The 24982-nt window shown below is 34.8% G+C and overlaps 1 protein-coding gene, 1 long non-coding RNA gene and 2 pseudogenes across 3 annotated transcripts; all 4 read right to left on the bottom strand.

The window, feature by feature from the left end:
* Positions 1 to 4657: 4657 nt before the first annotated feature.
* Positions 4658 to 12512, bottom strand: LOC142643422 (uncharacterized). The gene is made up of 6 exons (XR_012845852.1): positions 11856 to 12512; positions 10925 to 11038; positions 9681 to 9827; positions 9459 to 9595; positions 8157 to 8373; positions 4658 to 5001 (listed from the first exon to the last, which is right to left on the bottom strand). It is a non-coding gene; the product is annotated as an uncharacterized LOC142643422 (long non-coding RNA).
* Positions 12513 to 13026: 514 nt separating this feature from the next.
* Positions 13027 to 14599, bottom strand: LOC142643420 (putative F-box protein At1g32420; annotated as a pseudogene).
* Positions 14600 to 16335: 1736 nt separating this feature from the next.
* LOC142644483 (putative 26S proteasome non-ATPase regulatory subunit 3) lies at positions 16336 to 20639 on the bottom strand (annotated as a pseudogene).
* On the bottom strand, positions 19987 to 22760 carry LOC142642199 (F-box/kelch-repeat protein At3g23880-like). Of its 2 annotated transcripts, XR_012845612.1 has the most exons (3): positions 21264 to 22760; positions 21049 to 21134; positions 19987 to 20136 (listed from the first exon to the last, which is right to left on the bottom strand). XR_012845612.1 is itself a non-coding variant. In XM_075816546.1 (1 exon), the coding sequence occupies exon 1, from the start codon at positions 22637 to 22639 to the stop codon at positions 21365 to 21367; it is 1275 nt and encodes a 424-aa protein (XP_075672661.1). In that variant the 5' UTR covers positions 22640 to 22759; the 3' UTR covers positions 21162 to 21364. The 2 variants fall into 2 exon arrangements, 1 of the variants encoding a protein (XP_075672661.1); XM_075816546.1 differs by lacking the exons at positions 19987 to 20136; positions 21049 to 21134 and having other exon boundaries at positions 21162 to 22759.
* Positions 22761 to 24982: the final 2222 nt, after the last annotated feature.

Raw genomic sequence — 24982 nt, 5'->3', positions numbered from 1 at the left:
ATTATTATTATTATTATTATTATATATAAAGCTTAATAAACTCATATGTCACAAAAAAATAAAATATTCAAATATATATATATATATATATATGTTACATCAATTTATAATCTTTTACTGTAAAATTGATAATAATATTATTGTTTTCTTCAAAAAAATTGGAATATTTTGCGTAAATCGTTTGGCATACGCTGTGTGTTTGAAGGGAAAGATCATAAATTTCTAGCATGCTTTTCAAGGATATATAAAGATTTTGCGTTTAGTTGTTGAAAACATAATGATTGCTTAAATATTGGGATCATGGACTAATTTGACAGAAGAAACAATGATGATACTTTTCTAATCTACGCGGTTTTAAAAATTTTGACAATATGCCATAATTTATGGGGTCGAAAATATAATGAAAACAAAACCCAAAAGGCATGTTTTAATTATGTGCATAAACTTTTAAATTAAACCATCAACCTCAATTATTTTATTTTATTTTTTCTTGATTTTTCTTGTGACTAAGACAAGTTGGTTGTTCATGCTGAAAGTCTTTGGAGAACTCTTGAAGCAAGAAAATCTTGTGCCATTTTGGAAGCCATTCTTTTCGTTGAAGTTTCTTCTAATAACTCTTCACGACCCAATTCATTGAAATCATTAATTTCCCTATCCACAGTATACCAAAAAACAAAAATTAAAAAATCATTGAGGTTTGAGACTATTCACCTGCATGCTGATCAAACTCTTCAATCAACTAGTTTTATCTTATAAGATGTCTACTTTTTCATAACAATCCAAAGGTTGCTGATGATCCTACGTTATCCAGAACAATGTCTACTTTTTATAAAATAGTAATGCATTGCCCAAGTCTTTTTTACTCATGTTTGTTGATGATTTGAAAGAGACTTGGGGTGTTGGGAAAGGCAATTGCCATGGGGTTACCCTGGCACCAGCCAACAAAACTAGGTGGTATTGTCTGTATTATGCTAGTAAAAGGTCATGTATATATACTGACTAGAGCTTTAAGAACATCAAAACTTTACTAATGAAATGAATTATTCTGAAGTAAAAAAATAAAATAAATAAATAAAAGAGCACAACAATATATCTCTACTTATTAATCATGTTGTAACTTGTAAAATTAAGATTTTAAATATAAGTTTTTTTTTTTTTTTGGGGGTGGAGATAGGCAAATAATGGAAAGAGGTGAGTTCAAACCAAAGACATGATACACAATGAAGGATACTATTACTATTGCTATTAGGCTATCATTTGAAACAATGAAACCCTTGTCATATTAGAATGGTTTATTGCAATTTTTTTGTTAAATAAAAAAAGATAGGGAACAATCAATTATGACGATCTTACCTCTTAGGATAACTATAGTAACTCCTCACTTGTTAACAAAAAAATTAGGGGGAGGGTGACGGGAGATAACAATAAAAAAAAAAAATTAAATTGCATATTTGGTTTTCAAATTTTGATATTTGTTTCCAAATCATATTTATACTTTAAATATTTCACTTTAGTTCTTATACATGTAAAATTGTTTCAAAAAGGTTCAACTGTCCTATAATATATGGAAAATACTAAATTAGTAAATTTTTTTTTGGTTGTCAACATTTTTGATCAATCAAATAGCAATAAAAATGTTTTTGAAGCATTATAAAGAAGATTTTTAACAAATTTCAAAGATTGATTATATCAAGTATGCAATTTTAAACACACCCACCATAAAAATAAGTGGATTTGTCTTGCTCTTACAGTCCTTACATGCCTTGAACAGGAGTGATTAATTAAAGACAGTATGGTCTTATTTTCACTACACAGCTTTCTTTGTTCCTTTCTTTGTCTCTGTTAATGCAGCAGCCGTACGTATTAGTTTCAAACTTTAAGCTTTTTAAATATTCCTAAAAGTTATTAAAAAAAATCAAGACATTTGGAGATATGCCATATAATAAACAACAAAACTTACAATATTGAGATTGGATCTAATATATAGTGGAGACCAATTGTATGAATGTTATAATTTATATTGTTTATACCATCTATGATACAAATGCATGGTCTGAACTCTGAAAAAACAACATGAATGAAAAAATAAAGGGAGGGGATCATATAATATTGTCCTTACAATTTAGGTAATATTTATTTGTTTAGTTTTCAATAACACTCATGAAAGCTTTGAGATTGATATTGGAGACAAAGGGAAGCAATCTTTTGAATAATGAAAGATTCTTAAACTTTATATATATTCTATGTTCATAGTGTGAACTTCATTACATGTGAAAGCTAAATTTGCGCCATGCATTAGGAGTTTGTCACTTTGTCTTCAATGAGTAAGTTGTATTTCACAACCAAAGTTGAACAACCATAATTGATGTTGAAGACTCTCTTTGTATTGTCTTTAGGTATTAAGTAGTTAAGTCAAAGTATGACCACTTCAAGTGAATCTCAAAATGAATCGGTAAAGATTTTTTTTGGGTCAAATATTAACCCTTGGAGTTAATCTTAGCTTAACCTGATTAAGTCCCTAAGCCAAAATTATAGGTTGGGCTACCAACCTATCCCCAATAAGACATGGCAGAATGATTACTTAATGAGGGTGCCATATTATTGATTAGTGGAAAGTGCATGGAAGGCCATTTTCTACCTATTGTGAAAAGAAAAAGATTAAAATACAGAGAAACACTTCAATTTGAAATCCATATGGAGATCATTTAAAAACTCATTAACCCTATCTCAAGTTGAAATTCTAGACTCCTAGGGTAGGTTAGTCCTTATTTTTCTTTCGTTCTTTGAATCTAATTGATTAGGCTCAGTATTTTCCTCATAAAAAGAAGAGTGTTGATAATTACACACCGTGTAAGGGACATGTGACTAAAAATTGTGTTATTAACATGATTTTAATTAAAATTGTGAAATCGTATTTTCAAAACCCAATCTCATCATTTCATAATTGTAATTTAAATTGTGTTTTCAAAATACAATTTCAGTTTTAGTGTATAATTCAGCGTGTGTAACAATAATTAGCGTGAAAGAATGTTGAATTTAATTATACTTTTATTTAATTAATTTTTTAAAACAAAATAACCAATGAAGATAAGTTATACCGACAAATTAACACTTCAAAAAGCTATATCATTTGCTTAAAAGGGATGGTTTCAATTTTTGTCAAAATTTTGTAATTTCGTCCACCTTTCCTATAGAGCAATAAACAAAGGCCGGGGCTAGATGTTTCCAATGATGAAGCTATTAAACTAGCACGACTTAAGGGTGAAAATAAGAGGAGACCCAAAGAGCCCTATCTTCAACCACGTATCAAACACACCAAAAAATTGTTGTATATATTCAAAGCTTAGATTCTCAAGGGAAGGAAAACCTTTTGAAGTTGTAGTCACCACTTTGTTGTTTTCTTCATCTTTCTTTTTCTTTATTTTAGGTGTTTGGGCCATATGTTGCCCCTCTCATAAAGACAATAATTAAAATAATAGTAATATAAATAAAAAGAGCACCCATTTTTTCTTCCATGTTGCTAGGCTCTTCTTTCATAAAAAAGATAGGAATTGATTAATGTGATAATGTCAGGTTGATTTCACATTCTATTTACATAGAAGACCCACCAAACGAAAGTCATGTGAAGTGTCTTTGGGGGGATTCCCATCCCATCTTTATTATTTCCATGCATGCTCCTTGTTATTTGGTTTTGTAATGTAATGTAACCCACCAAAAGAAAAGTGAGTTTGAGTGCTTCTCGTGCAACTTTGACTACATGTTTTTTGTTTTTTTGTTGTGGATGAGTCAGTAGACTCAGTACCTGGATGTGGATGACACTGTGTCAATACTCTTCTCCGTAGAACATTGAATTATACCCCCTTTGGTTTGTGCATGTTTAAACAAATCCCTTTTGTAAAGCAATATCAATGATTTTTTTTGCTTTTTCTAATTTTGACTTGTTCTATTTTCCAAGAAGCTCAATTCCAACATTATTGCTGATTTCTTTCATAGTGTTTCTGACACATTCTACATCTTCATGAGAGAGAGAGAGAGAGATATGGATCTTTCCTTCTCTTTTTTCTTTCTGCTTTTTAAGTTTTTTTGAAGAATACAAGTGACATTTCTGTTTTGAATAATATGTGCAATCACATGACTTGTGCTTGCATAGTTGCATGTGAGAATTATCTCATACAATATGTTTATATCATATTTGCAGTGGATGTCTACATATATGTGAGAGAGACCAATATTCGTACGTAACACGGCCATTGTATATAATAGACGTATGGTATACTTTCTGGTTATGTCTAATGAACCTTTGATATTAGGCTTTGAAATTAAGTTGCTCATGACTAAATAAATATTAGTATTCCAAAAATTAAAATGGATTTTTTTTTTTTTGAATGGTAAATGCTATTCTCATTTATTAATCAAGTATAGAGCCTTGTAATTCAATTGATTAGCAAATCTTGATGTTTCCAATGAAAATATCTAGGATTCAAATTCATCGTCCATCATTGTAACTATCAAATTATAATATAAAAAAATTAAATTGAAAAGCTCAAAGATTACTTTCAATCCTACTAAAAATTAAGGCTGAATATATATATGACCAAATTTAAAATTAGAGAGTGATTATAAAAGATACTTAATATCGAATGTCACAATAGCGCATTACTAGGTCATTTAGGTCATACATATTACAAAAGCATTTAAGATTCCTTCTATCTAACCAATATCATTACAGCAGCACTCAAATGAAAGAGCTCTGCTCTCTCTCTCTCTCTCTTGGTAGAAAGAGGGGATTTATATATTAATAATAGAGCACTATTACATCAACTTTAGTCCATAGGAGTTAGGAAACTTCTGTGGAGTTCTTTATGGTCATTGGAAATATTCTTTTATGGTGCACTGTCGCTCCCTTCCCCTCGTTGCTAGTCAATCTGCCACTCCATTCTCTTCATGGTATACCATACGTGATGAGGAGGAAGGGTGGTCCATTCTCAAGCTAGTAGGGTCCTGCAATCACATATCAAAATAGCAATTTCTGGTGCCATTATACCACATGTTGATAGCAGATTCATAACAAGCTCAGAATCAATATCTAGATTTATATATTTAAAGCCATATTCCCAAGCCAAATTTCTGCCAAGTGATTAGTAGAAGTACCTATATGTATTAACTATCCTTGACTGTCTCGCAATACAACCACGCCCCCCTGCCCCCCCTCCCTCTCTTTCCTGCAAAGCTTTTCCTAAATAAAACAAAGACTAAAATTACCAAAACACCAATGAAAAGTATCTTTTGTAGTAATTAACCTCCGTGTATATGTGGAGAATTCAATAATAATTCATCACCAATTCATAAGCTTCTAAATTACAATACTCTGGAGAGAAATGAAAACACTTGATGAATAGGGGTTGCAAGTGAGCAGAAGTTCATTACTTATAATGTGTGTGTGTGTGTGTATATATATATATATATATATATATATATATTCATCACCAACAACTTAGCCAACAAAACATTTTCACTTATACTTCTACCAGTAATGAAAATTTGAGTACGGATCATGAGAATATCAAGGCAAGCTTTAAGACAATTGGCCAGCAGGATAGTAATGCATTTGTAAATAATGTTGCAGCAAGAAATAAGTCTATACTCAGACATGTTGGAAGGGTTAGGTACCTTAGACACAAGGGTGATAATGGTAGCATTTACTTCACCTAGGAGCTTAGATGAGGAGAAGAAAGAATGAATAGCAGTGAGGAGTGATAAAGGTAGCATCTCTCTTATTACTCCAAGAGAACATAACACCAATATAAGGGTGATCAAATAGTCCTTGAACACCCATCCAATTAGCAAATTCAGCTTCAAAACCAGGGTTACCCAATCCCCCAAACCTCTCACTCAAGTCTTTAACTACATTGAAATCAGCCAAAACCACCCAATGTTTATCTCTATTCCTCCATTGTAACCAAAAAATGGCTTGCCACAACTCCTGCCTTTTAAAACCACAGTTTGCACCATAAACAAAAGATGCTTCCCATTTTTCTTAATTAGAAAGAACCACAATGGATAACTTGATCGGTCTTTTGACACCATTGAGACATAGAAAATGTTTGTGTTTCAACACACCCAAATTCTTCCTAATTCATGATTATCATAATTATTGAGGAAACCCCAATTTAGAAATAAAGCCTCTTTTATTTGTAGGGCATTCCTATCTCTAGCCTTTGTCACAACTGAATAAACCAAATCAACTCTACGATCCCTAATTAATTTCTTTACTTCTCTTTGTTTAGATGGGTCATTTAGACCCCTCGCATTCCAACACAACACTATCATCTAACCATTTTCAAGTAAACTGTTCACATCACTCACCATTGGAGTACTAACAGGGTTAAGCACAATCTGACCCTTTTCCTTGGCTTTCACAGTTTTTATTGGCTTTAGTTTAGCTCCCCTCTCTATGGCAGCATCCAGAAATTCCAATAGAGTGAAATGGCCTAGAGTCCCTTCCTCACATCCTTCAGCTTTCTTCCCAGAAGCCACTTGAGCTCTAGTGACTCTCCTATTTCCTTGCCTAGCATTGGGGGACACCACAAATGCAACATTGGGGTCTTTTATTCCTGTATCTAGAGGAACAGGGACAACATCATTCACAGTACCACAAGTGGACTAAGAAATTTTAGCTTTATCTTGAAATGCATTCAAGTCATCTTTCCTGAGGACAGAGATCTGCTCCTGTAGCCCCCTCCTCATCATTACCATTCCCAACCTGAAGAGGGCCAAATCTATTAGGTGATGCAGACATTCCTCCACCCCCAGCCACAGATTTCTTTGGAGAGGAGGTAAGTCCTGTGAACCTGACCCTTATCCATGGGAACCCAAGTCTCAGAAGGTTTAGAAGGACAGAATTTGGATAAGTGACCAAACACTTTGCAATGCAAACAATTTCAGTCTTCCATGGATACTCAATTCCAACTTCCAAGATCTTTCCATCAGGCAATTCAACAACCAAGGAATCAGGAAGTTCATCATCAATTCAACTTCACCACAAACTCTAGCATATCCAAGCTTCTGGTGTTGCTCAGTGACTGCATCAGCATATAATGGCCTTCCCACACCACCTGCTAAATAACTCAAGCACTTGGGGGTCCATAACTCTATAGGCAGTTGCAGAAATTTCACCCAGATAGGATTATTTCCCAACTTTAGATTACTCAGTTGCAAACCAGGCTGCCATCTTCAAAGAAAGAGAGGTTTGTTGCCCACATACTATAATCTAGCATTAAGGACAGCATCCTGCTCTTGAACCAAAACAAATTTGAACAAGAAAAGGCCCTTCTCAAAAGTAAACACCTCCACCCCACCAAACGGCTTCCACAAAGTCTCAACAGACCTCTTTACCAGAAAAAATGGTAACTATTTATCAAGAAATTGCCCTACCAAACATGTAGACCATTGCACAACTCCTTCGTCAATAACTTCTTGAGGTGGGGATACAACAACCCTGCCATTTCTTGTGCTTGGAGGGTGATATTCCAGAGGCATCTCATGCCCATCTCCCAAGAAAAGAGATTTCCAATCTTTGGAAACAGAATTAAGCTTCCTAACCCATTGCTCACCAGACTTATTTGAAGTTTGTTGGTTTTTTTATCTCACACAAAAACATAATTTATCCAACACGTTTTAAAATTTTGAGACAATTTTTTTATGTAAGTTTGAGAAGTATTATTCTATAAACTCATTTAGAATGTTGACATCTCCCAAAGAAAAGATGGATAAGCTGGAGGGATTACAATTTTTAAGATTTACTTATAAGCAGATAAAATACAGACTAGGGTAGACTAGAATCAATATAATTTCACAAGATTTTAGAAGTCAATCATGAAATTTTTCTTGTTTAAAAATAATAATCTTGTGAAAATTTAGCCTTTTATTTAAAAATTATTTTTTATTAGTATATTATTTGGTTTCTTATTTGATTTTATATTTTAATTCATATCAAAACTCGGCCACAACTTTAAAGCAGCAGTCTGCATTTTTGGAATTAGGTATATATTATTAGAACTTGGATGTCATTGTATCTGCATTCTGCACTTAATCCAACCTGCTGACAGATGGAAAAACTAAAATGAACAATTCAAGTACTGGGAACCAATACTTACATTTGTCAATTCAAAGTATGGTCTCAAAGCCTGCTCCATGCCTTTCTACATAAAGATGGTCCTCTCAGGAATTTCTCCTAGCAGTAAGCAAACAATTATTGCCCACTTATTACATTGAACTCGAAAACCAAGTGCAGCAACAGAAGGGATTCTTTGCATCTGCATACTCCAACTGAATTGTCCTAATCTTTCCTAGTTATAAAAGGTAGCGGCAGAACTGCAAGAGAGAACAGTCGTTTCAGAATCTGCAGCTTATAAGTGAAACACTTTAAAATAGAAGCCACAATCACTGCCCCATCAGTGAGATTTGAAACTAAGAAACCCTTCCATCCCTCCACCCGAAAAAAAGAAAGAAAAATAGTTCCTTCACTATTATCTGTAATTTTTCTACAGCAATTGGATCCTGTCCATCTATGTTTTCTTTGACATCAACTAAATTTTTACTAACAGTTTCCATTTCACTAAAAGTTTACAGATCATATATAATTTGAATCAAACATAGGTAACAAAAAATTTAGTAAAGACTAGTGATGGGATTGCTAGGAAGCAAGCATGACGAGGGGAACAGAAGGTTGACAAGAATGCCATTAAAAGATGCCTTCAATAAGCTATGTCATGTCATGTTATTATCTCTGGCATAATTGATCAACCTTTTGCAATAATTATAACTGTCACTGGACTGAACCCTAAAAACTTAACATTATAGTTGCAGACATGCAACTTGGCTTTCCACAGAAATCAGAACCATATCCTACATATCAGTGAACCCAAAGTGTAATGAGCATATAGTAAAAACAATTTTGATTTTGAGTTAGTTATAATATGCTGCTAACCCCCACAACTCGAACTCCCAAGCACTTTGTGCATAAGGAGGTGCCAATTGAGCTACAAGGCTTTATGCAGCTCTGTAGTAAAACCAATTAAGAGTTACCTGCTGGTTTGAATGGGCTCCAAATCGAGGTGCTTTTGACTGAAGCTTCTTTGCCTGATCATATAAGTTGTAATGATCAGGCAAAGAAGTGTGTCCATCATCATACCAACACCCATGTATTAGATACTGGTAATATAGACACATGCTCTATCAATTACAAATTTATTTGATCTAACTCACTTATAAAAATAAATAAAATTTACCAGACCCAACTTGTCATGGCACAGTGTCACAATCCAGTGCAGGGAAAGGAGGTTACTGTTAATGCATGAATGAGAGACAATATCATTCAATCTAATACATATTTGCCTCACTGATATAAAGAAAATTAATCCCTGATAATCAGATAGTCATGACAAAAGAAAACTCACCCTCTAATTTGAGAAAGGCCCCCAGTGAGTTCATATCTAAGAGAATACTAGAAGTAGAGCCTGGATGCTAGAAAATCAACGGCTCTCCTAATAATGTTCTTCAATTGAACAATGCTAGCAGAGGCACAAGCTTTAGCCTGAGAGACATCAAAAGCAATGTTAAAAAACCACGACGACTCAAGCGGGTAAAAAAGGTCAAAAAAGAAAGGACCTTGATCTAACCGTGTTATCTCATTGCACCTCTTCTGATCAATGAGAAATATTAGCATGAGAAAATAGCGGTAAATCTCTAGCTCTAAGAAGGAGTGTTTTGTAACAGTTTAGAGTTCCAGATGTAGCAGTGTCAACATCCATGTCATGTTCATCCTCCTGAAACCAACCTTTAACAGTTTTAGTGTTCAAAAGCATGAAAAACATTCAATATATAAATTCTGATTACAATGAAAATAATTCTCAACTAACTATTCCTGTAATTTAGGATGCTCAACAAAATTAAATGCAGTCTGTGACTCTGTAATACTAAAGTCATTATATTTCTAAACTTTAAAAAAAAAATTATTAAGTAAATGATGATTATTAAATCCAATCTGAAAGTAATTAAAACTCCTAGAAAACATAAAACATATGTTTGAATAGTTACACATAATTATAAATTGTTAAGTAGAAATTAGATTGCAAATCAAACCCTGCCAGCCTTTGAATTCAATTTCCATTAACCTTTCTTCATATGAACCTCATTCATATTACCATATTCATTCACTTGAAAACCATGTTCAAAGGCTGAAACATTTGGCATCATTGGATATGGCACACACACTGGTATCAGTTACTAAATTTGGAGCGTAGTAGCTCATAGAGGAACTATGGGTGTTAATGGGTGGGTTAAATTGGGCTTCAAGGACTAGCATAAATGCATGATCCAACTAGATGCAGTGATGCACTGCCATACTGAGTCCAATCAGTTAGGTTCATCATCATTGGTATAATAGTTGCTTGATCTAATGAGTCAGCATCAAAGGGAAACATTTGAGGAAATTCTGGTTGGATGAGGATTGAAAGTGCTAGACTTGAAACATCATGGAGATAGGTTGTTTGTCGTTAAACAAGTCCAATGTGTAACTACAATCTAAAATGGTTCTGGTTCTGGCTTGCAAGGAATGCTAGACTTGAAATTCTTTTTGCTTGGGCCTAGCTTGTTTATCAAACAAGACTAAAAAGGCTCAAGCTCAACTTGTTTATAAATAAACAAACATGAACAAGATTTTTATCAAGTCTTACCTGAGCTGTTTATCAATGGCTGGATTGATTTAGCCCTGTTTACATTTATTATTATTTAACATCAGAATATGCCAGGTGCATCATCAATTGTGCGAACTGCCAATTCCTTTATTCACTTTTTAAAAATATACCATTCCAAGAATGAACAGAAAGAGCATAAATTAAAAAAGGGCCCCCTTCAAAATTACCTTGGGAAGATACGCAAACAACCGACCATGCAAATCAGATCCTAGGGTGAGAGTGAAATTGAGGAATGCAGTGAGCACGGTCACATTCAACTTCTGCCTCAACGCCATGGTAAGCTGAACCACACGCACAATACATCACACCTCTCAGGTATATGCACGGGTCTCAATGAGAGATGCAATCCCCTACAAATCTAAACACACACACACACACATATATATGTGCATAAAAACCAAATCTAAAACATGTATGCTACATAAAGTTGCATTTTTTTAAATAATAAATTTAAAATGGATTCAATAAAAACTCTTAGGGTGTGCATCCAAGTACACGAGCAGCTACAAAAAGGTGCAGTGCAAGACCTCTTTTTGTACTTTGTGGCTAAGTTCATCGTATCTCACATCAAAATCTAAACTTCAACGCGCAATTCCAAATATAAGAGCAAAGCAATCAAATCCCAGGTCACCAATTTCAGAAAGCGGATTTCTACTTTGTGGCTAAGTTCATTGTCTCAAAAAACACCAAATTCACAAAACCACAGCAAAATCTAAACTTTAAAATGCAATTACCAATATTTGAGCAAAAACCAAAAACCAAAAACCAAAAAATAAAAAAATTAGGGATATATAATATTATAAAAAATTATAGGAATATATAACTGTGTGTAGAGGTTGATATTACAGTGCAGAGTTGACAAGAATGCCATTAAAAGATGTCTTCAATAAGCTGTCATGTCATGTTTATTATCTCTGGCTTAATTGTTCAACCTTTTGCAATAATTATAACTATCACTGGACTGAACCCTAAAAGGTTAATATATAGTTGCAGATATGCAACTTGGCCTTCTGCAGAAATCTGAACCATATCCTATATTTCAGTGACCACAAAGTGTAATGGGCATACAGCTTTGTACTAAAAACAATTAAGAGTTACCTGTTGCTTTGAATGGGCTTCAAACCGAGGTGCCTTTGACCTAAGCTTCTCTGCCTGATCATATAAGTTGTAATGAAGGTATTTGCAAAGTAGTAGGTTAAGAAGTGTTTCCTGCACTATCTGTTATCTCAACCTTTTTCTCATGGGAATGAGATAATGCAATCCCCATGAGATATAACAAGCTCAATTTTCTTGGAAATTTTTATCTGTCAGTTGAATGAGCCTTTTGTCATTAAAATTGCATTGCAAATGCACTGCAGCCACTAGCAAGATATATATCATTCTGATCAAGGAACCAGGCACAAGACCTTTGCTCTCCAAATAAGAACTTCCACATCCCATTTTTAACATTCTCATTTTAGGGCTTCTTTTGTTCCCTCTTTTTTGTTTCATTTTTATTTTATTTTGTTGGTTCGTAGTATGATCTCTAATCTAATCCAACATTCTCATCTTAGGGCTTCTTTTCTTTGCTCTCTTTTGCTCCATTTTTATTTTTATTTGTTTGGATTTAAGTAAGGTCTTTAATCTAATCTTTTACAAGTTACAACACCATTAGAGAGGCACACAAATAGTTACAAGTAGAATGTCATATCCTTTCATGAAATTGCCACAAGAATTGTTAAGAGCTTCGATGGCAAGTAGTGCTTACAAGTTGATTGAAATATTGAAGAAAGGATATGACTGACCTCCAAGAATTGAGAGGGAGAAGAGAGAACAGGAAACAAAATTGTTGGTTAATTTCTGCATGATCTCATTACGAAGCCAAATACCAATTTGTATGTGTACCATCCTGACCAGTAAATTAACTACCTAGCTGATCTAGTAACTCCTTATGCCAGCTGGCATAACTACCTCTAACAACCAACCAATCAGTCACATGCTCCAACAATGGAGCACATGCTCTAAATTTAATATCCGCTACACTACTAAAATGGCATAATACTGCCCTTATCTACATACACATGCCTAAGTAATTATAACCAGTCTTGAATTAGTTCATACAAGCAAGCAAGCTTTTATTCCACATAGTCACTACTTAACATAGTGCCAGAGCAGCTCATAGGCTCAGGCAGCACCAGATCAAAGCACAGAGCACCACAGCAGTAGCTCTAGGATTTAGACAACACCAGATCACAGCACGCATATGAAACAGACATAATATCAGATTCCTAAGAAGCATTAAGTTTTGGTATAAATCAAGAATAAAATTCTCCTAAATTACATTAATACTTTTCTGCCTACCTCAAAACAAAATGATACCAAAGGAAACAATATGATAATGGTCTCATTGGTATCACACTTACATAACAAAATCCTATGATTATCACTAACAATTTCACTTCTTATCCAGATAGTTCAGTTGCTTCATCAAGTAACACAAGGCTTTCCACAAAAGTAGTAGCTATATCTGGAATCCTTTGGAAACAAAGATCCTTCTCACGTAAAGTTTCAAGGTCAAGTGAAACAAACACGTACCTCTTCTGTCCACCATTGGTTACAGGATAAACTTTCTTTACAACTAGCAGTTCACCACGACTGGTGCAACCAAAGAAACGTACAGAGACAACATTTTCAAACCGGACAAAAAAAAGTTTACTCCATGATTCATGTACACCATACTCCCCCATCACCCATATGAAGCATGAATGAGGTGTATGCGACCTCATAAAGTCATTGTATTCGTCTTCATTGACGTGGTCGAATCTGAGGTAACCCAATGTAATGAAGGCCAGTTTCCCCTTGAACACCATCAGAGAATTTGGGTCCGCCATTAGACCTTGTGGTAGCAACTGTTGTACATCAGGAAGTGCCATCTCTTTAAATTTATCATCATTGACATCTAATGACAAAATCATGTGATAAGACGCGGCTTTACAATTGACTCCCAACCAATGCAAAGCCCTACTAACAAATGTGGAAGTCCTATTGTTGAAAGTGGAGACCGTAACAATGTGTGTCAATGACATTCCAACCCTTCTCCAAGAGTTGGAGCCTAATGTGTAAACGTCAGCTCCAAGCTCAACCCAAACGTGGTCAGGTTCAGGTGTAGGCATGTGAGAGATCATGACAACCTTGTAGTCATTGGTGTTGGACTGATAAGCAAATCCAGTAGAAATACAATTACGTTTGGTTGGGGAAAAATCAGGCAACCTCTTAAATTTTTTAATGCTGGGGTTCCACAAATATATATGAGGGGAAGTTTCTCTTAATTCAGTGAGACACACCAAGCCATTGCATGAACTAACTGAGTGGGCATTAGATAAAAGAAAAGCAGAGGGAATTGGGTACTCAGAAATCCTATTAAATTTGTGGTCATAACCATCGATAAAGATTGGGATGTTGCTGATGTTAAAAGGAATAGAATTGTTTATGAGATAAGTTAAGTTGTTGTTGTTAAGATTAAGATTAAGGTGGGTCTGGTGATTGAGGAATCCCAGGTTTTAGAAACACACCTGAATCTTAGGACTGATTTGACAGGTAGGTTTGCCAAGATGTTGAGTACGATGTCATGTGGGAGATGGTCCTTCTTTTGTCGGAGGATCCGACGAGGTTCCTTTGTTTGAGACATCGAGAAGCCTTTTAGGATCAGACCCAGAAAGCCAAAGAGGTTGGCTGGAGTCACCAACAAAAAACAACAAGCTGAGGCTACTGAACTGAGGAAAAGGTTGCTGATGATTAAAGCTACTGAGTGGCCAAAATACTATGTTGTTGTCGTTTTGAACTTGATGAAATAACAAAACTGATTGAACCGAACCTTCACTATAACCCACCCTTCACAGCACAAATAAATAAATAAGCGGTAAAGTTTGACTACAATTCCCACTTTTAAAAAAAAAAAAATAGACACAATTTGGTCATTCCACAAGTATAAATGCTTGTAGGATGTGAGAGGTAAGGGTCGGATTCAAGTCTCCAAGAGGGAGTTTTACACACACATATATATATATATATACATATATATATATATATATATATATACTTAAATTAGAATAGAGTAAAATTCTATTTTGTATTAAAAAAAAAACAAATTTTGTATTAATTAGATATTATTTAATATTTGATTTATAAATTTATTTTTTTGTAAATAATTTTAGACTATAAAAATTTAAAATTTAAAGGTTTTATTAATGACCTAATTATTCATTTTAATTTTTTTTAGAAATTTTGCAAGTATAGAAGATATAAGAAGAAAATGAAATTTATGATAAATTTTTCAAAATTCGCATTTAACAAGATTTTTTTTTAGATTATTAAATATTTTTAACACATATAAGATAAGGAGAGAAGGTCTTAAAGAATTTGATATTATGGAATTGTCGCAATACTTCAAGGCTCGGTCTATCCACTTAGCCCCTACCCAAGATTTGCTCATTGCATTCAAGAATTTCTTGATGCTCAAGATCCAATACCGGTTGCTCTAGTGTCATCACCGAATCATCAATGGCGCCCACCTGAACCTCAGATTTTTAAAGCAAATTTTGATGCTACTGTGTTTAAGTCATGCAATTTGGCAGGCATAGGAGTCATTATTCGGGACTGGCGTGGGGAGGCTGTTGGAGCATTAACCATGTCAGTTCCGCTATCTCAGTCTGTGGTTGAGTTAGAAGCATTAGCTTGTCCAAAGGCAGTGCAATTTGCTATGGAGCTAGGTTTAACAGAGGTGATCTTTGAAGGTGATTCAGCTATGGTGATTCAGGCTATCTCTCAAGGAACATCTGATTTTTCTGCATATGGCCACATTATAGAGGACATTCATTCTCAAGCTGCTGCATTCCAGTTTTCAGTTTTTTGCCGTGCTTCTCGCAATTGTAATATTGTTGCAGATGTATTAGCCAAAAAAGCTAAGAATTGTATGGGGCTACAAGTTTGGTTGGAAGACCTTCATGAGGATATTGCCCCTTTAGTTTCTTTTGATGTTCACTTCATTCTTTGTGAGATAGGCATAAAAAGTGAAAGGAATGTATATATCTTTTTTTTTTTTTTTTTTTTTTTTTTTTTTTTTTTTTTTTTTTACTTGTGGAGTGACTATCAAGCCAAGAGAATGCATATATGCTATACTTATGAGTAATTATTCTCTTTATTATTGGGATCGATCTTTTGACAAGCTTTGAACATACATTTTCAAACATATTTAGAAGGGTGCGGGTGGAGATGATTCTGATGTTCCAAAGTACAAACAGTTTAAGCCATAGAGGTTTTGAAGCTGTATGAAGTAATTGAACCCTTGTTGGAAGGTGAATTACCGATGCATGTAATACAATACTCAACTCCCAGGACATTTGATTGGTTGTATACTTGTATACGCATGTTATGATCGATGCAGCTCAAGACAGTGCAGCAATCACACAAGCAATAGGAGCAGTGTGAGACAATAAAGCCAAGCTTGTCGGTTTAGTTCCTTAACAGTTTAATAATTTGAAGTTCAATCAGATTAGTTGGGGATGAGGTTATCTCATTGCGGCCTATTTATTTAAGTGGAACGCGTAATGAGAATCAAGCAAAATAAAAGTCTCTCTCATGTTCAGAAGATTAATAACCTCAAATTCAACTACACAACCCTTCCATTATTCTTTAAAAAAATTCAGGACCAAACAATGCAGTAGTGGAACAACTTTGATTTAAAACACTTCAAATGTCCTCCCAGCAAAGAGTTTTAAACCAAGGACTATATACCATGAATTACATAACAGCAATATATCAATCACCAATTTGCTAATTACACAGGCATTGACCAACCAACCCACACTAGGAAGGGTAAAGCAATAAGTGCTCGTTTTCCGCCTTGAGAAATGTAGAACATTCACTTTGTAACTGCCATCAACAACACAATACTCAAAGAACAGATGAATTTCAGAATATACGTCGATATGGTGAAAGAGAAGTCAGTCAGATTTTATACAATGAACTTAAGACATAATATAAATTAAACGAAAGGTCCAATAATGGTCAAAAAACCAGTAAATGAAAACATGTTGCCAGGGAATTTCAAAGAGATGAAAGCTTGATGGAAAACATTGCACAAAGCATTGAAGTGCCTTTTGCATATTACTGTGCAATCAAAACTCACTGTCATCCTCCTCAACAATGTGCTTTGCAAGCTCTCGCTCCTGCTGTTGTCTCTCCCTCCTCTTCTCAGCACTTTTTCTCTTTATGAGAATTTGGTGGAAATCTGAGTGCACACTGCACGCACTGCCTCATTATGCATATTGAGGCAGAAAGCAATCCTTGAGTTAAAATGCAAATTTGAGGTTCATGTGTAGAGTAGATGTCCCCAGTCTCCTTTGATGATACCATCCATCCATTTGCATGATCTATTGTGGCATCAATTGCACCATCTTGAATTGCCTTAAATACAATCCTCTCAGCATCAGCGATAGGCTTTGCAGCCAGTCTCAGCTTTGCAACATCAGTCCAAGCGATACGGGAATATGATATACCGATGATGTGAAGCCCAGTCCCTAAGACATTGTGCCACAGCCTAACAATCAAATTATGGGTAGAAAACCTCTCAGCAACATGCCTGAAGAGGTCCTAATCACCAATCTGTACCGCCTAAAAACACGTTGTCTTTGTCAATATTGACAACAAAAGCTCATGAACCTAACTGGAGAGTAGAATCCCGAGCGGCCATATTTCAGGCCTCACAGAGCCATCTGCCAGGTGTCATGCAAATTGACATGTGAAAAACTGTAGTCTCAGTTTAGCCACATTCTGCATGGCATGTGATCTACATTTATAATACAGCTTACCATCTGGACTATAAAAACATGAAAGAGTTTTCTCAGAACATTTCCTTTTTAAAGGCCTACTTTTAAAGCTAAGAGAAGACAATCATAAAATTACAATTCTCTAACCTTGTTCTCTACTGTGCTATCGACGGGTACTGATTAAAAAAACCTATGCTAGCAATGGGTTGGTTCAGGATCTGAATTTGATTTGGAATCAGATAAACATTATCTTGAAAAATAATATCTGATGATTTGAACTCAAATGTTCCTGACCCATATTAGTTTCTCATCTTCAACTTTTAAGGGATCATCATTTACTGCTTTGTCTATTTGACTCAAAAGAATAAATTTTCTAAATTTATCCTTACAACTTTTTGAACTTTTCAAAAAGACACAACCTTATGTAAATATGAGAAGTTATAGTATCATTTCTAAACTTGGATTTAGGTATATATTTTTAGAACTTGGATGTCATTGTATCTGCATTCTGCACTTAGTCCAACCTGCAGACAGCCCTATATTATATGGAAAAACTAAAATGAACAACTAAAGTACTGGGAACCAAGACTTACATTTGTCAATTCAAAGGATGGTCTCAAAGCCTGATCCATGCCTTTCAGCATAAAAATGGTCCTTCCAGGAATTTCTCCTAGCAGTAAGCAAACAATGATTGCCCACTTGTTACGTTGAACTCGAAAACCAAGTGCAGCAACAGGGGTTTTCTGAGCAGCTGCAGGAGGGATTCTTTGCATCTGTACGCTCCAACTGAGTTGTCCTAATCTTTCCTAGGTTGAAAAGGTCGCGGCAGAACTGCAAGATAGAACAGTTGTTTCAGAACGTGCAGCTTATAAAAGTGAAACAATTTAAAATAGAAGCCACGTTTACTGCTCCATCAGTGAGATTCAAAACTAAGAAACCCTTCCATCCCTCCACCCAAAAAAGAAAGAAAAATAGTTCCTTCACTATTATCTGTAATTTTTCTACAGCAATTGGATCCTGTCCATCTATGTTTTCTTTGACACGAACAAAATTTTCACTAACATTTTCCAAATCTTTACAAAACATATATAATTTAAAGCAAACATCTATGTTATTATCTCTGGCATAATTGTTCAACCTTTTGCAATAATTATACCATCACTGGACCAAACCCTAAAAACTTAATATTACAGTTGCAGATATGTAACTTAGCCTCCCACAGAATCTGAACTGTATCCTACATGTCAGTGACCCCAAAGTGTAGTAGGCATATAACTTTTTAGCAAAAACAAATTTTTTTTTTTTTTTTTGAGATAGTTATAAAATGTTGTTAACCCCTGCGGCTTGAACCCCTTCCCCCTAGTACCCCAAGCACTATGTGCATGGGGAGGTGCCAATGGAGCTACAAGGCTCTAGGCATCTTTGTAGTAAAAACAATTTCAAGTTACCTAATGTTTTGAATGGGCTCCAAATCGAGGTACCTTTGACAGAAGCTTCTTTACCTGATCAAATAAGTTGTAATGATCAGGCAAAGAAGTGTTTCTTGCATCATACCAATATCCACATATAAGACACCAGTAATATAGACACATATGATCTATCAATTACAAATTTATCTGATCCAACTCACTTATCAAAAAATTAAATAAATAAAATTTACCTGACCTAACTCTTAGGGTGTGCATCCAAGTACACGGGCAGCTACATAAAGGTGCAGTGCAAGACCTTTTTTTTGTACTTTGTGGCTAAGTTCATTGTTTCAGAATGCAAATTTCATAAAATCACATTCACAATTCCCAGTATATAAGCAAAGCAATCAAATCCCAGGTCACCAATTTCAGAAAGTCCATTTCTATTTTGTGGCTAAGTTCATTGTCTTAGAAAACACCAATTTCACAAAACCACAGTAAAATCTAAACTTTAAAACGCAATTACCAATATTTGAGCAAAGCAATAAAAACCCAGATTGCCAATTCCACAAATTCAACATCAGCCAACAAAATTTAGATTATAATGCAAAAACCCAAAACCAAAAAATAAAAAATTAGGGATGTATAAAATTATAAACAATTATAGGAGTATAAAATTAACTGTTTTTAGAGGTTGATATTACAGTGCAGAGTTGAGAAGAATGCCATTAAAAGATGTCTTAGATAAGATGTCATGTAATGTTTATTATCTCTGGCTTAATTGTTCGACCTTTTGCCATAATTATAACTATCACTAGACTGACCCCTAAAAAGTTAATAATATATAGTTGCAGATACGCAACTTGGCCTCCTGCAGAAATCTGAACCATATCCTATGTTTCAGTGACCACAAAGTGTAATGGCCATATAGCTTTGTACTAAAACAATTAAGAGTTACCTGTTGTTTTGAATGGGCTTCAAACTGAGGTGCCTTTGAACTAAGCTTCTCTGCTTGATCATATAAGTTGTAATGAAGGTATTTGCAAAGTAGCAGGTTAAGAACTGTTGCCTGCACTATCTGTTATCTCAACCTTTTTCTCATGGGAATGAGATAATGCAATCCCCATGAGATATAACAAGCTCAATTTTCTTGGTAATTTTTATCTGTCAGTTGAATGAGCTTTTTGTCACTAAAATTGCATTGCAAATGCACTGCAGCCACTATTTTTTTTTTTTTGGATAAGTAATAAGACTTTAATTGAAAAGAATTGAACATCATGTTCACGATGGTGAACACTTTGAACAATGAACCAAATACAAGAAAATCAAGAACTAAAGCACAAGACATTTGCTGGGCCTATGCTCGCCAAATAAGAACTTCCACATCACAATTTTAACATTCTCATCTTAGGGATTCTTTTCTTCCCTGTTTTTTGTTCCATTTTAATTTTATTTTGTTTGGATCGTAGTAAGATCTCTAATCTAATCCGAAATTCTCACCTTAGAGCTTCTTCTTTTCACTCTCTTTTGCTCTGTTTTTATTTTATTTGGTCGGATTTAAATAAGGTCTTTAATCCAATCGTTTACAAGTTATAACACCATCAGAGAGGTACACAAAAAGTTACAAGTAAAATATCATAATTCTTTCATGAAATTGCCACAGGCATTGTTAAGAGCTTTAGTGGCAGGTAGTGTTTAAGGGTTGATTGAAATATTGAAGTATATGACTGAATTCCAAGAATTGAGAGGGGGAACCGGGAAGAGAGAACAGGAAACAAAATTATTGGTTATTTTCTGCATGATCTCCTTACAAGGCCAAATACCTATCTGTACATGTACCATCCTGACTAATAGATAAACTACCCAGCTGATCTAGTAACACCTTGTGCCAGCTGGCATAACTACCTCTAACAACCTACCAATTAGTCACATGCTCCAACAATTGAGCACATGCTCTAATTTTAATATCTTCTACACTACTAAGCTAGCATAATACTGCCCTTATCAACATACTCATGTGCCTAAGTAATTACATCGACTTAAATTAGTTCATACAAGTGAGCAAGCTTTTCTTACACATAGTCACTACTCAACACAGCACCGGAACAGCTCATAGGCTAAGGCAGCACCAGATCACAGCACACAGCAGCATAGCAGTAGCTCTAGGATTTAGACAACACCAAATCACAGCACACATATGAGACATAATATGAGATTCCTAAGAAGCATTAAGTTTTGATACAAATCAAGAATAACATTCACCTACATTACATCAATACTTTTCTGCCTACCTCAAAACAAAATGATACCAAAGGAAACAACATGATAACGGTCTCATTTGTATCACAATTACATAACAAAATCCTATGCTTATCACTATTGATTTCACTTCTTATCCAGATAGCTCAGTTGCTCCATCAAGTAACACAAGGCTTTCCATGAAAGAATTAGCTATATATGGAGCATTCTGGAAACCAAGATCCTTCTCATGTAAAGTTTCAAGGTCAAGCGCAACAATCACCTTGCGTCTCCGTTCAGTGTTGGATTCGGGATAAACTCCATTCTTTATAAGTAGCAGTTCACCACGACTTGTGCAACCAAAGAAATGTACATAGTCAACATTTTCAAACTTGACAAAAAAAAGTTTACTCCATGATTCGTGCACACCATACTCCCTCATCACCCATATGAAGCATGAATTATACGTATGAGAACTCATAAAGTCTCTGTATTCATTGTCGTTGATGCCGCTGATTCGGAGGTAACCCAATGTAATGAAGGCCAGCTTCCCCTTGAACACCATCAAACGATTTGGTACCGCCATTAGACCTTGTGATAGCAGTTGTTGTCCATCAGGAAGTGCTATCTCTCCAAATTTATCATTATTGACATCAAATGACAAAATCATGTAAGGAAATGCGGCTTCAGAAATGTATCCCAACCAATGCAAAGCCCCACTAACAAATGTGGAAGTGGTATTGGTGAAAGGGGAGAGCACAATATTGTTTTTCAATGAGATTCCAACCTTTCTCCAAGAGTTAGAGCTTAATGTGTAAACCTCAGCCTCAACCTCAACCCCATGGAAGTTGGGTGCAGGCACTTGATAGATATTGACAACCTTGTAGTCATTGGTCTCAGAATGATAAGCAAATCCAGTAGAAACCCGATGAAAATGTGTTAAGGAATAATTAGGCAATCTCTTAAATTTTCTAATGCTGGGGTTCCACAAATATATAGGATCAACATTAGTGGAAGCGTTTCTAAATTGAAAGAGACACACCAGGCCATTGCATGAACCAGCTGATAGGGCATAAGATACAAGAAAAGTTAAGGGAATTGGGTACTCGGTAATCCTATTAAATTCGTGGTCGTAACCACCGATAAAGATTGGGATGTCGATGTTAAAAGGAGAAGCAACAGTAGGAGGAATGTTTATGAGATAAGCTAAGTTGTTGTTGTTGTTGTTGTTGTTGTTGTGATAAATAAGGTGGTCGGAGATGAAATTAGGAGTGGCGATTGAGGAGTACCAGGTTTTGGAGACGCACCTGAATCTTAGGACTGATTTGACAGGTAGCCTTGCCAAGATGTTGAGTACGATGTCGTGTGGGAGATGGTTCTTGTTTTGCCGGAGGATCCGACGAGGAGGAGGTTCCCTTGTTTGAGACATTGGTAGGATGAGACCCAGATAGCCAAAGACGGTGGAAGGAGTCACCAACAAGAAAAAAGAGGAAAAGGTTGAAAATATTGCTGCTACTGAGCGACCAAAGTAGAAATGTTTGTTAAAAAGTAGACTTTTTTAACTTTGTTTTTTGTCTGATGATTGGAGGACGAGGTGGTAATTTGGTTGGATTCTTTCGAATTTGATGAAATAGCATAACTTATTGTACCTCTTAAGTACAACCCACATGTTGCTGTCTTAAGATCCCTCCTTCGAACCTTAGCAGGGAGGGAAAAAAGTTACAAACTAATATCAATTCTCATACAATTTCATTAATTAACAACGTTTTTTAACTATTTAAGAAACTAGCATCTCAAGTCTAAGAAATTCAATTTTGTTGTTAGAACTTGATGCTAAAAGACTCAGGTGGTATTCGGTTTGTGTTTTCAAACAACAATTTTCAGTTTTTAAATAACATTACACGTATTTCAACGCATTTTTTCACCCGCACGTATTTCTACAAATGTTTTAAACAATAATTTTCAGTTTTTAAACAACATTACACATATTTTTACATACGTATTTCCACACTTTTTAACCCACATGTATTGCTACAAATTTTTTCAAATAATAATTTTCAGTTTTTAAAAAACATGTGCCAAATAAGCCCTCAATTTCTGTGTTTTCACACTATTTCTTTTCTCTTCTTTTTTTCCTGCTGTCCCACGCTCCAAGCCCCAAAATCCCATTTCTCCATCTTCTTCTTCACACCAGCTTTCTTCTCCATCTTCTTCACCTTTAACCCATTTCTGAAAAACTCAAACCCAAAAATCATGATCTTGGCACCTGAGAGGCTTGGGTTTGTTGTTTCCTAGGTATGTTGTCTTCGGTGGTATTGTTGCTTGTTTTCTATTTTCTAGATTTGTAGTCTCCGAAAGTGGGTTTGAGGTTTTGAGAGTTAGAGAGATCGATTAGATGTGAGTGTTTAGGTTTGGGTTTGGGTTTAGAGAAGAGGCAAAGGTGGAGGTTGAGCCATGGAGATTTGGCTATCCGAAGGTTCTGAGATTAGAAGAAATCTGTCAAGGTTAAGTCATGAAGATTTGGCCAGGTCCAAAGGTTATGAGATTAGAAGAAAGAAGCGCTGGACATGAATAGCATAGGCGAAGTTAAAAACAAAGAGTAGGAACTTAAGTCTCAAAGACTCAAGTTAATTATACACAACACCTGTGCCTCTGCTACAGTGAACTCGAGTCTAAAAGAATTAATTTGCTAGTTTCTTAAATAGTTTAAAAACGTCAACTAACCCTTGCTTTACTAGCTCTCTCATGGGGTTAGGGTGAGGTCTATGATCACCCGACTATAGTCGAGATATTAATTTCCTAAATAGTTTAAAAACGTCAGCTAACTCTTGATTTACTAGCTCTCTCGTGAGATTTGGGTGAGATCTGTGATCACCCTGACCACAGTAACTATAACTCAATCTAATATTATCGAGCGAGAGTGCCCTTATAGTCATGCCTAGGGGGTGAGTCATAATAGTCGCCCCACCCCCCCTTTGGCCATTAAAAAAAAAAGGTACAACCCACACACTTCAGGCTTCAAGGGCAGGTTCAAAATATAAATAAACAAATAATGGTTGTCTAGTAGGAGGATTTTTGTTTTTATTTCCAAAATAGTATAAAAGTAATTTTCAAAAAATTGAAATTGAAACTAGTTTTTAGATGCTAATTTTATATTATATGTGTTTGACTCTCACTTTTAGGAACACTTTTTAAAATTTTAAAAACAAAACAAAAAAAAAAAGTTTGGGAGACCATTTCTATTTTTCATATTTTTTTTTAATCTACAAAAAGTAATGTATAAAATTTGTATGTTACTTTTTTATATTATTTTTATAATGATAAGTTTCAAATTTGAAGTGTAAGATTTTTTTTTTTAAAGATAAACTCCTTAATTTAAAAAATAGAATAGTTTGGACAAATATGTGAAATCTATTTTTTTCAATTTATTTATAACTATGCCATTAAAAAAAAAATTGTACCCTAGAGAATTCTCTCAACCATTTTCAAAATCATGTTTTGAATAAGGAAAATAGGAAACAACTTTTTAAAAACTGTATTTAGAATTTTAGAAAACATTAGCCAAAAGATTATATTTAAATACTCTTACCAAACAGAAACTCTCTCCATTCTTTGTGAGACACACCCACTAAAAAAAGACTATATTTAAATACTCTTATCAAACAGACACTCTCTCCATTCTTTGTGGGACACACCCACTAAAAGTGAAAGGAAAAATGCATATCCGATACTTCAAATATAATTATTCCCTATTCTCTTCACTATTAGGAGA

The sequence above is a fragment of the Castanea sativa genome, chromosome 7, assembly GCF_040712315.1.
Source record: "Castanea sativa cultivar Marrone di Chiusa Pesio chromosome 7, ASM4071231v1".
NCBI classification, from domain to species: domain Eukaryota; kingdom Viridiplantae; phylum Streptophyta; class Magnoliopsida; order Fagales; family Fagaceae; genus Castanea; species Castanea sativa.
This window is presented reverse-complemented; position numbering and strand designations above follow the sequence as displayed.